Consider the following 15,483-nt stretch of genomic DNA (forward strand, 5'->3'; position numbering starts at 1 on the left):
CCTCTGTTTCTCTTAGGGAAGTTCCATGTCCCTTGTGCCACAAGGAGCCTTTTCTTTGTCCCTCTTCCGAGCGTGCCGGGGAGGCGGCCGTGCTGGAGCCCTTCCCAAAGGCAGCTCGGGCCGGTTCCTCGTGCAAGAAGCACAGGGCTGCTTCGAGGGGCAGCCGTGTCGGGGCACCAGGATGGGCTCAGCGCCTCAGCCGGCTCTGCTGCAGCCCCCGGCACTCCTCTGCTGCCGGTCTCAAGGGGGGCTCCTGATTTACGGAGCTGCTCTGCAGGATCCGTCCTCCTTTATCCCTATTTCCCAGCCTGGTTTCAGCTCCCTCACCCCGAGCGGAGGCCGTGGCAGGGTGGGGAAACTGAGGCACGAAGTGGCAGCAGGATGCCAGCAGAGGCTGATGGGGTTCGTGCCTTTGCGCATCACCAAGCGTTCATGCTCAGGCTCCTGGCACAGTTATCCCGGGGGCACAGGGCAGTTCCATCCCCATCAGGGATCCGTAAACTGCAAGAGATAAGAGGGAAGCAAATTTAATCTGGTTTATAAAAGTCACCCTGAAACGTTTCAGGAGCAGTGAAATGCTGCAGAGCCGTTGAGACCATGGGGTTGGATCCCTCTGGGGCATCCATCACACGTGTTCAGGTGATGGATGGCTCCAAAGCGCATCTGTTTCAATGCTGGGGGTGCTCCAGTGACCCCCTCACATAGGAAACGGGGACATGAAATGAGACTCCAGGCCCCTGTATTCATTTCTGGCTGCTAAAGTCTCATATGAGGGATGCATTTGGACACTGGGATGAGGGCATAGCTTGAGCTCCAAGCATAACAGATGCCTCTTTGAAAGAGATGCCTTCGGGGATGTGCTGGGTTGTGCTTGCCCTGGGATGAAGGACACGCTCGGCCAAGGCTGTTTCGTTTTCCTTCAGTGTGAACACCCGTGTCTTTGTGGAGGAATCACCTGAAGGGATCTGAAACCGCCTCATCTCTCGGCTTAGAGGTCTTTAATTCAGGGAAAACTGGAGTTCAGTGCTGGAGCTCTTGGCTCAGTGCTCTGGGCCTGGACTCCGGAGCTCATACACCGTGTGTGTATGTTCTGGTACCTGGAGAGGGGACAAAGCTGAAGTGTCTGGTGCAAAGTCCTGGTGCTCCCATCACTCGGTGATGGCAGCAGCCGGATCCCAAGAGCTGCTCCGGGCACACAGAGCTCCGCGTTCAGCGGCATTAAAGGAGAAAGTTGTTTCCCTTTGGATCTAATTGCAGAGGAGCCGCCTGTGTCTATGTAGGTCGAGCTGTAACCTGCTTCAGCCAGGCAAAGCGGTGCAGGTGACGCGGCGCTCCCCTGCTGCTGCAGGGACAGAGCTCGGATGGGGCACGAATCAATCCGGAGGCAGATGAGGAGTTTGGAAGGAGAATCATAGACCTGTGGAATGGCTTGGGTTGGAAAGGACCTTAAAGCTCACCCAGTTCCAGCCCCTGCCATGGGTAGGGATGCCTCCCACTAAACCATGGCACCCGAGGCTCTGTCCAACCTGGCCTTGAACACTGCCAGGGATGGGGCATTCACCACTTCTCTGGTTTAGTGTGAGGTGTCCCTGCTCATGGCAGGGGTTTGGAACTGGATGATCTTAAGGTCCTTTCCAACCCAAACCATTCTATGATGATTCTATGACCAGGAGATGGTCTCGGGTGTCTGGGACATGGTCTCGTTGGACCAGGAGGTGGTTCCGAGGACAAGGAGAAGGTTTTGGGTGGCCAAGAGGGGCCCATCCCACCTGTGATGGTTTTGGGTGGCCAAGAGGGGCCCATCCCACCTGTGATGCAGCCCTGTCTGCTGAGGCTCTGTGCCATGTGGCCTTGCTGCAGGGACCTGCCGCAGGGACCTGGGATGGGGCTGCACAGGGTCCCTGGGGGAGGATGTCACAAGTGCTGTGGGGATCCCTGTGGGGGGACATCGCATGTGTGGGGTGCAGCGGCCTCCCCCGGGATGAGGCCATTGAGCACCACAGTCAGCAGGGGCCAGGACCAGGGTCCGCTGTATCTGCGGGGGCTGCCATGGCCACCCCTCGCCCTGCTCATCCCTGCTCTCCCCCCACAGCCTCGCCAGCACCGGGATGAACGGGACAGCCAACGTCAACCCTGCCGCCCGCAGCCACTTCGCCTCCGCCATCCCGGTGCCCCGCGCTATGGCCCATGGCAAACCGCACACTGCAGCCCCCCCCAGCACCACGGGGCCCCCCGTGTCCCCCAGGGCTCTGTCCCCCCAGCCAGCCCCCGGCCCCAGGACCCTCAAACCCAAAGGCAGAGCTGCCGAGGGCAGTGGGGGCAGCCCCGGTGTTCCCCGCCGTGGGGGGCAGAAGGTCCCAGCGAGACCCCTGGTGCCCCCCGGGAAGTGGCCAGAAGCAGGGGGCAGTGGGAGGAGAGGGGCAGGCAGGGCAAGGGAGCCCCCTGAGCTGCCCAAGGCTCCCTCAGCACAGGGCAGGGCTGGGGGGCGGCTGGGGGGGGGCCCTGGGAAGGGCAGTGGGGTGACCGTGGCAGGGATGGGGGATGAGCCCCACAGTGGTTTGCAGGGCAGGGGTCCTGTATTTGGGTCAGGGGCCATCACCTTCTCCTCGGGTGCCCCACACAATCACCCCGTCACTGCCACCGTGGCACCCTTCCAGTACCGGTGAGTCCCTGGGGATGGGGCTTATGGGGACAAGGGGACATGGGGAGGAAGGTGATGTGGTGGGGATGGTTGTGGGGAATAGTGGGGTTGGGTCTGGGGGCTCTGCCCCACAGGGAGGGTTCCAGCTGGGTTTGGGGTGCTGGGGGTTCTTGCGCCACCATGGGAGCAGGTGTGGGGCAGGAGATGGGCTCAGTGGGCAACGGGGTGCGCCGGGACCCCCCCTTGCCAGTGTCCCCGCAGCCTGGCAGAGCCCAAGGCCTCGCATTCCCATTTCCTGGGGGTCCCCAGCCGGCTGCACCCCACGATGTGCCCCTGCTCCCCCACCCTGACCCCGCTCTGCCCCCAGGCTGCAGGAGCGCCGGGAGGAGGGTGACGAGCGCCCTGGACCTGACCCTGACCCCAAACCTGGAGGCCCAAGTGAGTCCAGGCGGGTTTGCTGGGGATGGGGGGTCCTGCGGGGGGGGGGGCAGGGTGTCGTGTGGAGCCCAGACCCCCATGGGCACGTGCTGGAACAGGATCCGAGGGGGAACCCCCACATAAGATGTGCCCCAGTTCCTCTGGGAATGACATGGCTGCGGCTGCCGTATCCAGTGACTCCCATGGCCAAAAACCTACAACCAGCGGTGTGGCCAAACCCAGGTGCAGGAGCCACCTTGGCATCCCCCATGGTCAGCATCGCCCATGGTCAGCATCCCCCATGGTCAGCATCGCCCATGGTCAGCATCACCCATGGTCCAGCATCCCCCATGGTCAGCATCCCCCATGGTCAGCATCGCCCATGGTCCAGCATCCCCCATGGTCAGCATCCCCCATGGTCAGCATCGCCCATGGTCAGCATCACCCATGGTCCAGCATCCCCCATGGTCAGCATCCCCCATGGTCAGCATCCCCCATGGTCAGCATCGCCCATGGTCAGCATCCCCCATGGTCAGCATTGCCCATGGTCCAGCATCCCCCATGGTCAGCATCCCCTTGGTCCAGCACAGAGGGACTGTCCCCTCCAGTGGCGCCGCCGGGACATGGCCCTGCTTGGCTCCTTTCCCTCCTCTTCCCAGTTTCCAGCCGAGCTCCAGGAATGACCCATTTCCAAGGAGCTGGCGCGGAGCCGGGCGGAGGCGGACGCCGCTGGCTCCCCACACCCACCGCGGGGACACCCCCGTTCTCGGGAGCCCAGTGCGAGCTCCCCACTGCGGTGCTGGGGACAACGCGGTCCCCGATGGCTCCTGCTCTGGGGCAGCTTTTGGGGGGCGGCTGCTGGGGGAGATGCCGGGCGGCGGTTGCCAGGGCAGCGGCAGCGGAGGATGGCGGGATGCTCCAGGGATGTGCAGGGAAAGGGAAGAAAAGGAGCCGGGAGCTTCGCTGCGTGATGCGAAGGGACAGAACTCGGTCAGAGCCGCGGGGCTGGGGCAGGGGCCGGATCCTTTCCCTGGCTCCACAGCTCCCGCGGGCCTGGACGGGACGGGGAACACCGGGAGGTCCCGGGGGTCCGTGACACGGCACCCCCCGATCTGCCCCCCGCAGTGGGCCCTACACCCAGCCCATAGCCGTGACAGCCCCGCACACTGACAGCGGCTTCGGGAGGCAGCTCCTGCACCCACCCCGTCCCAGCAATGGTAACACCGGGGGGCTTTGGCCACCCTTTGCTGTCCCATCCAGGACCGGGGCATTTCGGGGCTCCTCAGCATCACCACGGGCTGGACCCCGACCACGCTGTGCTGGGGGCTCACCGACCCCCCCCCCCCCCCCCCCCCCCCGCCCTCTCCCCATCCCGGCAGCACGGTGATGGGCTCTAATGCGATATTTTCCGGCGGTTGCCATGGCAGCGCGCGTGAGGTCACCAAATAGACTTAATTCCCCCCTCCCGGGGGACGGGTAATTAATGAGCACTGATGATAACCAGACCCCTCTCCCCTCAGCCCCCCCACCCCGGAGGGGCCCCGCTGGGGGTGGGGTCCCGGGGCCGCCCCTTCCAGCGCCGTTTGGGGTGAAACGGGGAAGTTTTGTCCCCGTTCCCCCCCCCCCCCCCCCCCATCGGGGCTCTGCTCGGTCACTCCCCCCCCCCCCTTCCTCCCGTGGTCCGCGCTGCGCGTCCCCGCCGCGCCCCGCCCCCTGCCCGCGCCCGCGGGGCTCGGAGGAGGGCGGGCCCTTTTTGTTTGCCCCCGACATTCCGCTGGTTCGCAGCGTCCCGCTGGCGGCGCAGCGGCGAGGTGGGGCCGCGCCGCTCAGCACCACCGCCCCCCCCGCAGCCGCCCCATCTCCTCCCCGGCCCGCTCCGCCCCGGCGGGGCGGGCGCTAACGGCGCTTCTCTCTCTGTCTCGCCCGGTGTCCTCGGTGCCGCAGCGGCAGCAGCAGCGGCGGCGGCCGGCGGGTTAAATGGTTGCAGCGCGGGGATGCTGGGGAGCAACCTCAAGAACCTTCCCGACGTGGAGCTGGGCGAGGAGGAGCGCGGCTACCGGCGGGGTCCCGACGGCGGCGCGGTGATGCCGAAGCGGGCGAAGGCGGCGGCGGCGGCGGCGGCGGCGGGGCCGCGGGGCGCGGAGCTGCGCGTCTTCAAGGCGAGCAGCGCGGAGGGGCGGCTGCCGGCCGGCTCCAACCTGCGCAAGCAGAAGTCGCTCACCAACCTGGCCTTCCTCACCGACGCCGAGAAGAAGCGGCAGCTCTACGAGCCCCGCTGGAGCGACGACATGGCCAAGGCGGCGGCACCGGGGGCGGCGGCGGCGGCGGGGGGCGGCCGGGGCGGCGGCGGTCCCCGCGGCCGGGAGGCGCCCGCCATGTCGCGGAGCTTGTCCCGCTCCGAGCACTCGCTGCTGCCGCCGCGCCCCGCCGGCCCCGCCAAGCCGCCGCCGCCGCCGCCCGCCGGCAAACCCAGCCGCATCCCCCGCGGGCCCTACGCCGAGGTGAAGCCCCTCAGCAAGGCCCCCGAGGCGGGCGGCGGCAAGTGCGATGATGAGCTGCTGGGAGGGAAGGCGCCGGCGGTGGCGGCGGGCGCCGAGGAGAAGCCGTACCTGAAGGTGGACCCCGAGCTGGTGGTCACGGTGCTGGGCGACCTGGAGCAGCTCCTCTTCAGCCAGATGCTGGGTGAGTGCTGCGCGAGGCGGCGGGGGGTCCTGGCGCCCCCGGGAGGGGCCCGATGGAAGCTGTGGTGTCCTGGTGCCGGGGGGCGAGGAGCAGGGGTGCTGAGGGGTGAGGAGCAGGGGTGCTGAGGGGTGAGGAGCAGGGATGCTGAGGGGTGAGGAGCAGGGGTGCTGAGGGGTGAGGAGCAGGGATGCTGAGGGGTGAGGAGCAGGGGTGCTGAGGGGCGAGGAGCAGGGATGCTGAGGGGTGAGGAGCAGGGATGCTGAGGGCGAAGGTGCCCCCAGCCAGCCCAAGGACCAGCTCACGTCCACCTCTGGCCTTGTCTCCAGCGTCCTAACGAGGAGCAATGGTAGGAGGTAGGCGAGCTCGTCCTCCCCCACATGTATGTGGTCACCCTGGTCTCGGTGCCCCACCAAACACAATGGAGGTGCCACCGCCGCTCCCCACCGTTGCCGTCGGTGTGGCTGCCCCCGCGGGTTAACCGGGGAGGCTGCGGTGGAGGTGCTGTGTGCAGGGTCTGTGCTTCGGGCAGGAGGCTTCAAATCCAGAGCTCCTCCAGCGCGCTGGGCTGAGGAAGGTTCTCCAAGGATGCTGCTACCAGGGTTGCTTGAGCTGGTTTCAGCCCGTGCCCGCCAGCATCTTGCTGTGCTGGGGGGTTTGATCCTTGAGCCACACATTAGTGCATGGGGGGGGTGGTCCATGAGAGCGCTGAGCGCTGCCTCCAGCGCTGGCCGTGCCCTTGCTCCGGGGACCCTCTGCCCCAGTCATGTGCATGGCGCTGGGTCTTGGTACTGGCACGTCCAGCCCTCGTGTTTCCCTCGTGCTGATCTCTAGGAACCCGTGGCAGCCTTGGAGCCCTCTGTGTCCTGCTGAAGCCTGTTCTCCCCCCCACATCCCAATTGCAGTGCCTGTGGGTTTGGCTGGGCAGGGACCGCTGGGGGCTTGTGGCTCCAGCGAGCTCTCTCTGGTCTCACAGACTGGTGTGAGAAGGTGGCAAATGGCCTCTGCACAGCCATTAGTGCCTGAGCTGCCCGGGTTTAAAGCCCTGGTTGGTGGTGGTGGTGGGAGGGCAGTGGTATAGGCAGGGCTGGGGGTCCTGCTGTGCCCTGTCCTTCAGGTTCCCTGCCCTTGAGGAGTCCAGGAGCTTCTCTGGCGCTTGGGGAGCTGGCTGGAGGTGCCTTCTCCTGGCTGCCCCAGAGCAGAGCTCTGCTGTGGGGAGAAGGGGAGAGATTCACCCCGGCTGGGGCTGTGGGGCAGGTTTGGGAGGTGGAGTAAGGAGCCCACGGGAGGTACCTGTAAAGCTGTGCCTGCTGATGCCGCTTCTCTGCTGCACACACAGGAGCCTTCGGGTTGGCACAGCCCCTGCTCCAGTGCTGGCACATGGGCATGGAGCCTCCCAGAGCATCACCCTCAGCCCTGGGGTCAGCAGGCTCGTGCTCCCCCGGCCCCGTCCTCGCCCTGGCAGCTGCTGGAGCATCTCGGGGGCTGCACAAGCAGCTCGTGGGCAGCCCCAGGGTGAGCTGAAGGGGTGGGCAGGAAGCAAGAACAGGCTGGACATGCGGCAGTGGGGGGCTCATGGACATCCATGCTCAGCCCTACTGCTGTGGTGGTACCAGAGATGCTGCCAGCAGGGACAGGGGTTTGTGCCCCCACTGAGGAAGACCACAGGCTGTGGAAGTGCCCCCAATACTTGCTTTGTTTCTGTGGTGGTTGCCTTGCTTCTGTCTTCCTCAGAGCCTGCTTCAGGTCCCCAGGGCTGCCCTTGACATTGGGAGCATCCCTTTAGACTCCACTTGTATCTGAAGGCTTGGTCAGCTGGCCTGTGAGGTCCAGACTCTGCTGGATCTGTGCTCTGCCCCCCCAGCTCTTGTGTATGTGCTGAAATAGGCGATTGTGCACGATGTGAGGGCTGCCAAGCATCCTGTGGAGGGGCCTCAGGGCTGTGCCTGGGGTGGACAGGGCAGGAGCTTAACCCTGCAGAGACCTTGCTTGCCTTCCACGGGGCTGTGCTGCTCGCGTCCATCAGAGCTGTGCTGTTGAATCATAACCTCCCTACCCAAGCCATCCGTGACCTGGCATGTCCTTGGCAGCCGGTGTGATGGGGATGCCAACAGGAGCGTGGGGATGTGTGGAAGAGGGAGCAATGGCAGCTCCATCACTTCATGCACGCTGGCAGCAGAACTGCGCCTGGGGTTCTGCACTCAATGAGCTTCTGGTCCTGACCCCTTTGCTTGTGGTCTGGTGTGATCCAGGCAGATGAAACCTTCACTGGGGGTGATGGTACCTTCCACAACCCGATTCCTTGAGGAAGAGGTTATTCCTGCAGTGGGGATGGACCCGGAAGGCACAGGACCCCTCTGCTCAGGAGAGCGGGCTTCAAGCCCTGCCAGGGCTGGTGGGTCTGGCCAGGAGAGGAGCTTTGTCCTGGTTGCTTCAGGAGGTGCTTGGGAGGGAGGGGAGGTTTCTCTGCTGTTTCCTTGGGTTCCTTTGGCAAAAGAAGCTTCATCCTGAGCTGTTTGCCCACGTCTGCTGGAGCACACCATCCCCAGAGCGGCACGAGCAGACCCACGGGCACGTTTGTGCTGGGAAGCTGCAGAGCCTTTCGGCCTCTGCTCATCTTGTCCTTGAGCTGTTGGCCTGTATTGAGCAGCCAGAGCTGCCTGTGCCTAACCCAAGCTTCCTGCTGCACTGAGCCCTGTGGCTTGTGAGGACCTTGCACGTCTTTGATCTCCACACCTGAGTTCTCATCCCCACCTCGTGCTCCTCGTGCCAGGAGCACTCCCAAGCCTCTGCTGACCCAAAATGCAGTTTATTTAGTGGTGGCCGAATGCTGCCTCTCATTCGGTTGCTGCCGCTGTGTCATCTGTTTGATGGCACCGAAGCCTTTGTAGAGCTGCTGGAGATGTAACCACGCTTAAACCAGAGCAGCGTGCTCAGGACAGGAGAGGTCAGTGGCACGCAGCCACTGCATGTGCTTTGTAGAGGCTATTTCCATCGCCCAAATTACACACTTCACATCAAGCAAAGGCCGAGGCTTCTCATCAGGGCTCGCTGGCAGCTGGGGTTGCTCATTACCCCAGCGCCCAGCCATGGGATGGAGGGTGGAAGGCCAGAGCTCGTGGCGCAGCGTGGTGCGGTGCCGGCGGCATTCCTGCGCTTCCCGAGAGCTCCCAGAGCACCTCGAGGTCCTGCAGCCTCTTCTGCAGCCATTTCCTTGGCCAACTCTTGCCGTATTGGGTGCCTCTTGAGTGGGCGCTAATTCACATCAGTGAGGAGGCGGGTGCTGCATGGGCTGGAACACATGGGTGATCCCAGTGGGATGGCGTTCCCCAAAACGCTCGCTGCAGGAGCCTCTGCACCCAGCAGAGCCGAGGGGCCGGTACCTGCAGATGGGCTCCTTGAAGGGTTGGAGCTTCCCAGTGCACCCGACTGTGGTCGGCTTAGGAAGGAGACCACTCGGATGGTGTCCGACGCATCTCGTGTGAGCGCCTTCCTGGCTCTGGTTGAGGTGGCCCCAAGGAGGAACCCTCCTGAGGGCTGTCCCTGCTGGCCAAGCGTATGGCATGGGGTTAAAAGGAGCACCTCTGCCCCACGGCGTTCCTGCCTCTGCCCCACTGGCTGGGTGATCAAGTGCTAACGGGCCCGTTGCAGCCATGGCTGGAGACCATGGGGAGGTGGGACACCAAGCAGCTCTTCGCAGTGATGGGGGGGTTAGTGCCTCGTGAAGCAGCGTGGCTGTCCTGGTGCCATTGTCACGCTAACGTTGTTCCTCTCCTAAGGCTCCTGTGTGATGAGGTCGTTGGGGTGGGGATTTATGTCCTGGTAGCAGATATGGACTCGTGTGTGAGGAGAAAGGGGAGAGGCACGCGGCTGGGTTGAAGCTTCCATCCTGCTCTTTGGAGCAGGCAGATGTCTCCTCCCTGGCTGAGATGGCTGCAGGGAATGGGGAGAAGGTCTGGACCCCAGAGCTTTCTGCTGCGTCCCGTTGGGATGTGCCACGTTCCTGGTGATGATGGCAGTGCTAAACCCCCACATAACCCAGGTTTGGCTTTGAAAGTTGCCCATGGAAAAGCAGCAGGGCAAACACTTGAAGGCAAAAGTATTGGGGCTGCTCTGTGGAAACAAAATCCTGCCCCAAGGAGCCTGAAAACCGTGGTCAAATGGGGTTTTCCCAGTGGGTGCCTCTGCCGTGCTCCCACATCCAACATTTGTCCACTGGGAACACATGGACCTGGATGTGAACTGGAAGGATGAAGCTCTGTAAGGGCTATTTGGGGTCTGCTGGTGGGATGTGACCATGGTGGGGTCTGGGCCATGTCCCCCCTGGGGTGGTTTGCTCTGTTCTGGGTGCCTTGGGAGCAGTGGACTTCCCGTTTGGATGGCACTCGGGGAGCTGATGGCAGTTCCGGATCCTTCCGGAGAGTCCCTGCTTGATGCCCCTGTCCCTGGCCTTGCGTCTTTGGCTTGTACTGCCGCACATGTCCCTGTGCCCACCGCACGAGCCCCCTGTGCCATCACCCTCTTGTGTCCCCTTAGGTTAACAGCTCATCACTTGTCCAGTCCAGAGCATCCTTTGTGCGTGGCGTTTGGTGCTCCATGTGTGCGGCGGCAGCAGCGTCCCGGGGCTCTGTGCGTGCCCTGCCTCTGGTGACGGTGGCACTGCGGTTAGAGCGTGAGGCTGCTGAGTCTGCATCCCTGCACTGGGTGGAGCGGGGGTGGCTCCATCCCTCGGGGTGCCTCAGTCCCGGTCCTCTCCGGGTTTCACGCCTTGAGGGTGCCTCGTGCGGGGATGTGGGGTGCGGGAGGTGGGACACGGTGTGGTCCTGCCCTGTCCCCTGCCCTGCAGAGCCGCATCCTCCTCCGGGCGCATCCAGCAGCGCTCCCGGGGGAGCCAGGGGAGGGGTTGGTGGTTCTGGGGCTGGGAAGCATTGAGCTGGGGATGGCAGAGCCTGAGCGGGGCTCGGCCCTGCCTCATGGAGGGGCGAGGAGCGAGAGGGGCTCTCAAGCTGCTGCATTGCAGCTCGGAGCCGGGAGCCAAGCGGCGCGGAGCTGGGAAGGCAGAAGATGCTGCATTGCAGGGCTGAGATGAGGAGCTGTGCACATGGAGCTGTGCCTGTGGCAGGGCGGGTGTGCCACTGAGGAGCAGTGCCCGGCAGTGCCCACCGATCCGCTTGGCTTCCCTCTGATCCATTCCTGCCACGTTTTGTTCCCTCATTCCTCCCGCTGCTTGTCCGATCGAGGCTGTTGTGTGTGTTCCATTCATTCAGGGGAAGGGCTGGGATTCACCTCCCTGCTGGAACCCGTGCAGGGGAGCTCAGCACCGGCGCGGTGCGGCTGGGCAGGAGGTTATCCTGGCCCCAGGCTCCATGGCTGGAGACCCTCGTGCCCCCTGTGCAGGGGCCAGCGCAGCGCGAGCTCCCTGGGGATGCTGCATGGGCAGAGGTGTGCGGAGCAGGTCCTGCGCCAGGGGCTCGGCTGCGGGATGGGAACCTCTTCTGCCCAGCGACCTGGAAGGATGGATCCTGGCTGAGCAGGCGTGAAGCACGTTCAAAGCCGTAGCTCAGGTACAGCTCCGTGGCTGGTTATTTATAGCCCTGTGAGATTTCAGCATCGCCGCGGACTGAGAATAACTGCCTGATGAGACACTCGGAATCACACATCCCTTGCCCATGCACAGCGTTGTTGCCTCATACTTCCCACATGTCGGGGTAGGGAATGGCTTGGTTGTGGCAGAGGGAGATGGAGATGAGCTCCTCGGCAGAAGCTGTTCCCTGTGCGGGTGCTGAGGCGCTGGCACAGGGTGCCCAGAGAAGCTGTGGCTGCCCCATCCCTGGCAGTGCTCAAGGCCAGGTTGGACACAGGGGCTTGGAGCAAGCTGCTCTATGGAAGGGGTCTGGCAGGGGTTGGAACTGGAGGAGTTTTAAGGTCCCTTCCAACCCAAACCAGGCTGAGGTTCTGTGAAAAGGGCTTTACCCTGGTGTTTTTTCTACCCTGGGGGTGAGCTGGCTTCTCATGGCACAGCCCCATGGCCATGCCCTTGGCAGGATGCTGTTGGCCTTTTGTGGGGAGCATGGTGGGGACCCCTTCAAGTGTGGGCTCTGTAAAGCCCACTTCATGGGGAGCAGCCCTTCCCTTTCGTAGTCAGTGTATGGGGAGCTGTGGGCGGGAGGGAGCAGGGAGGGATGTGCTTGGGGAGCACGGCAAAGGGACCTGCTGTTCGGGCTGAGACCTGCAATGTTGAAACTCATCTCTTTAACAACCCCCTGGGGCTGGAAGCGTTAGATGCTGTCAGGGTGTTTCCAGTTCGCTTTATCTCTGCCTTGGCATTATATTTCCAAGCTGATGCAAACAAGTGGAAGAACAGATAGTGGCTAATTCGCATTGATTGCACTGGGAGCTCCCCGAGGTGAGCCTGGGCTGGCAGGAAACGTGCGGGGGCCACTCCATGGGGCAGGCGCATCCCTCCCCAGCCGGTTCCCACATCCTGAGGTTTATCCCAGCCTCGATGGTTCAGAGGCTGGAGGCATCTTTGCCAGGGCGAGTTCATGCTGGACCAGCCTGGCAATGGTGTTTTGGCAGGCTCGGAGCGGGGGAGCACTGCTGTGTGTGTGTGGCAGATTGTGGTTGGGAATGGGGACTGTCAGGGCTTGGAGCACCCTGCTCCAGTGGAAGGTGTCCCTGCCCCTGGCAGGGGGTTGGAACTGGAGGAGCTTTGTGGTCCCTTCCAACCCAAACCGTTCCATGATTCTTTGGCTCCCAATGTGCAGAGCAAAAGCAAGAGGACTTCTTCCTCCCCAGGCCATCAGGGAGGACACAGACAGCATCCTGGGAGTCGCTGCTGTGAGCCCGGCAGCCAGGCTCTGCTGGGAGTGATGCTGCTGCAGGCCCAAAGGTGGTTGTGAATTGAGGAATGGAGTCTTCCTGTGTTGGTGCTTGGCGTTTTCCTTTCCCATCCCGCTGCCTGCGATCAGGGCAGGGGAAGCACAGTGGGGAGTCAGTGGGGATAGCCCATGGGCTTCTCCAGCCACTGCCCTGCATCTGCCGGAGACCCCGCGTTCATTTCAACCCATAACAAAACCCTTCCCATGGGACTGGCCACGCGCTGCACCTCGGGGTGGGCTCTGGGAGCAGAGGAGCTGCTGCGCAAAGGACCCGCTGGCTCCTGGTGAGGGGAGATCCTGGCCCAGTAACACGCATGTGGACTTGGCATGGAGATAGGATCCTGCTCAGCCTGGGGAGCGTGTTCTGGGGCTGCTGGCCAAGGGGAAGCTGCAGCATTTGCCTGACTCCCAGCTGTAGCCTGGAGTCTTTGTGCCTCGGGCTGAAGGTAGCCGGGGGCTCGCAGCACCCAGAGCAAAGGCCAGACCTGCTCCGCAGCGCAGGGTTCATAGAATCATGACGTTCAAGCTCACCCAGTTCCAGCCCCTGCCAGGGGCAGGGACGCCTTCCACCGGAGCAGCTTGCTCCGAGCCTGACAGTCCCCATTCCCAACCATGGTCTGGAAGAGGCAGCAGCACCTTCAGCCATCTCATGTTCATCTCTCCGAGCCCTTTGGGCTGTGCTGGACGTGTCCCGGTGCTGCCGGAGCATTCACAGGCATCATCCAGCCCCGGGCTGCCGAGTGCTCAGAGACTTTGTGCTATTTGCAGTGAGTTTTCCAAGCTGAGCTTATTGGCTCGTGGGCATCTGCTCCCAGATGGGGAACATGTGGCCGGTTCCTGCAAAGGGAGAGGAACAGCCCCGCTCATAAAGCAGCATGGGGGATGAGGGAGGGAATCTCTTCCTGGAGCCTGTGAGATGCTTCGGGGGCTGTGCAGAGGAAGGGTTTGAAAGCTGCTCCAAAATCCTCTTTTCAAGCAGCTCTGTGGCCGGAGGTGAGAGCCTGCTCCCCATCAGGTCCCTTCTTAGTGATGGGGGAAGTTCAGTAACCTGGGGGCAGGAGATCTTTGCTTCCTGCTCCGCTTGTGAAGGCAAATAGCAAGTGCTGAATGTTCCGGGGTGATTTCCTGAGCAAACAGGCATTGTGCTAAAGGTGGTGAAGCTTTGGGGCTGCTGGAAGCTGGCTGCCGGCACAGGCTGGGTGAGGACATTGCAGCACGTGAGGAGAGGAGCCCAGAGCTCCGGATCAACAGTAAATTTACAAAGCAGCTTTTCCGGCCTCGCATTCCCGAGTGGAGCGCGTTCGGATGCACAGCGCGGCCGTGCTGCTCCCCACAGCCTTTGCTCTGCTCCTGGGTTGCTCCTCGCTGCGCTCAGGGGCAGAGGTGCCGGTTCGTTTCGTTGCCAAGGCTCTGGTTCCCTTTGTGGGAATAAAGCAGTTTCTGTTCGGTTGAGGCTCTCTGTGGCTTCAAAGGCAAACCAAATCCAGCTTCTTTTTTGTAGTGCAGGAGATGCCTGGTTTCCATCCCAAACCATCCATGTTTTGCAGCTCAATAGCACATCTTAGACAATGGCTTTAGAAATGAGACGCCTGCGTTTTGGACCCACAGTGCTGAGGCAATGCCAAGCAGCGCATGGGGTGCCAGAATTCATGCACATGGGGAGAGAGGAGAAGGAGGAGGAAGAAAAACTTGCTCCGATGGGATGTTTCCAAGGAGATCATGGTAATGATCTTCCATTTCCATATAGCTTCTTATCCCCTTGTGGGGTGTTCTCCCTCGCAAGCAGACGTTGCACACACCCTGTGTGGAGAGTCCAGTGCAGCTTCTCCTTAAGATCCATGTTGTAGCGGGGAGGCTGTGGCTGTGGAGTGGGATCAGCCTTGGTAGGGGCAACCCCTACCTGGGGGATACTGTGGGATGCTCAGGGATGCAGGATGGCCCTGCCCCTTGGCAGCACCCCATGTTCGGCTGCTGAGCACAGCACACTGGTGTAGGGAGTAACTTCGACACGGAGCGATGGTGTCTGGGTATGTCCGAATCTTTCCCGACATCCATGTGGGATGTGCCTGACATCAACCCGTGTCCATCTCAGAGCTGCACCGCAGCCGGACACACTCTGGCGCTTGGCTCATTGGAGCAAGAGCCCTATTATGAGCAGCTCAGGGCTCTGCAGAGGCTCAGCGAGGCCGTGTCCTGTGCGGGAGGTTGGGTAATATCCGCTGTTCCCTCGTCCTTCCCAGTGCCTCTCACTTTCCAAGAGGAGGAAGGCAGCTCCGAGCTCTGCCTCCCCCTGCGCCAAGGGGGGTTTGCAAGAGCCCCGGTTTCTAGCACCTTCTTCTGTTGCTTCCCTTCCCTCTTCTCCTGCCCTGGGGTTTTTCTGTGGCCTGATGGAGTTTTAAACAAAAACATGGGGAGGAGAGAGGGGGAAATCCCAGGAGAGGACCTGGGAGGGGGGAAAAGCCTGTTCCCAAACCCAGAGCGATTCCAAGGGGAAGCTTAGCGTGTGTTTTTAGGTTTAGAATCCCAACTAACTTGAAGGCGCTTTAGTGACAGGAGAAAAGACCTTTCCCTTGCTGTGTGATGCACCCCAGCTTCACAGGGAGAGGCTGTGGATTGAAAAATACCATGGAATTACGCAGCAAAAGGCAGCTGCTGCGCCCTTCCCTTCCTCCCTCGCGGGATGGGGTCTCTGGATGTGGGGACAGACCCCTCCTTGTCTGTGTGTCCATGGGGATGGTAGCGTTGGTCACCCGCATGCGGTGGCTTTGCAGGAGGGCAGATGTGGACAGATGTGCCTGTCCTGCAGGGCACTGAGCGGAGGCGTGGGGTGCAATGGGGCAGAATTGGGTCCAAAGCAGAGCCCTC

General features: G+C 62.5%; 1 protein-coding gene across 5 annotated transcripts in view; it reads left to right on the top strand.

The window, feature by feature from the left end:
- The window catches only part of NAV1 (neuron navigator 1), a 59,201-nt gene that overhangs the window by 7,096 nt on the left and 36,622 nt on the right, over nucleotides 1–15,483 (top strand). For all 5 annotated transcript variants that reach the window (XM_065698219.1, XM_065698221.1, XM_065698217.1 and 2 more), the window contains exons 2-4: nucleotides 2,093–2,662; nucleotides 3,009–3,079; nucleotides 5,003–5,740. In XM_065698219.1, the coding sequence (XP_065554291.1) occupies nucleotides 2,109–2,662; nucleotides 3,009–3,079; nucleotides 5,003–5,740 (1,363 nt within the window). In that variant the 5' untranslated portion in view covers nucleotides 2,093–2,108. The remainder of the gene's footprint in view (nucleotides 1–2,092; nucleotides 2,663–3,008; nucleotides 3,080–5,002; nucleotides 5,741–15,483) is intronic.

This window comes from Lathamus discolor, chromosome 19, assembly GCF_037157495.1.
Source record: "Lathamus discolor isolate bLatDis1 chromosome 19, bLatDis1.hap1, whole genome shotgun sequence".
Lineage (NCBI taxonomy): Eukaryota > Metazoa > Chordata > Aves > Psittaciformes > Psittacidae > Lathamus > Lathamus discolor.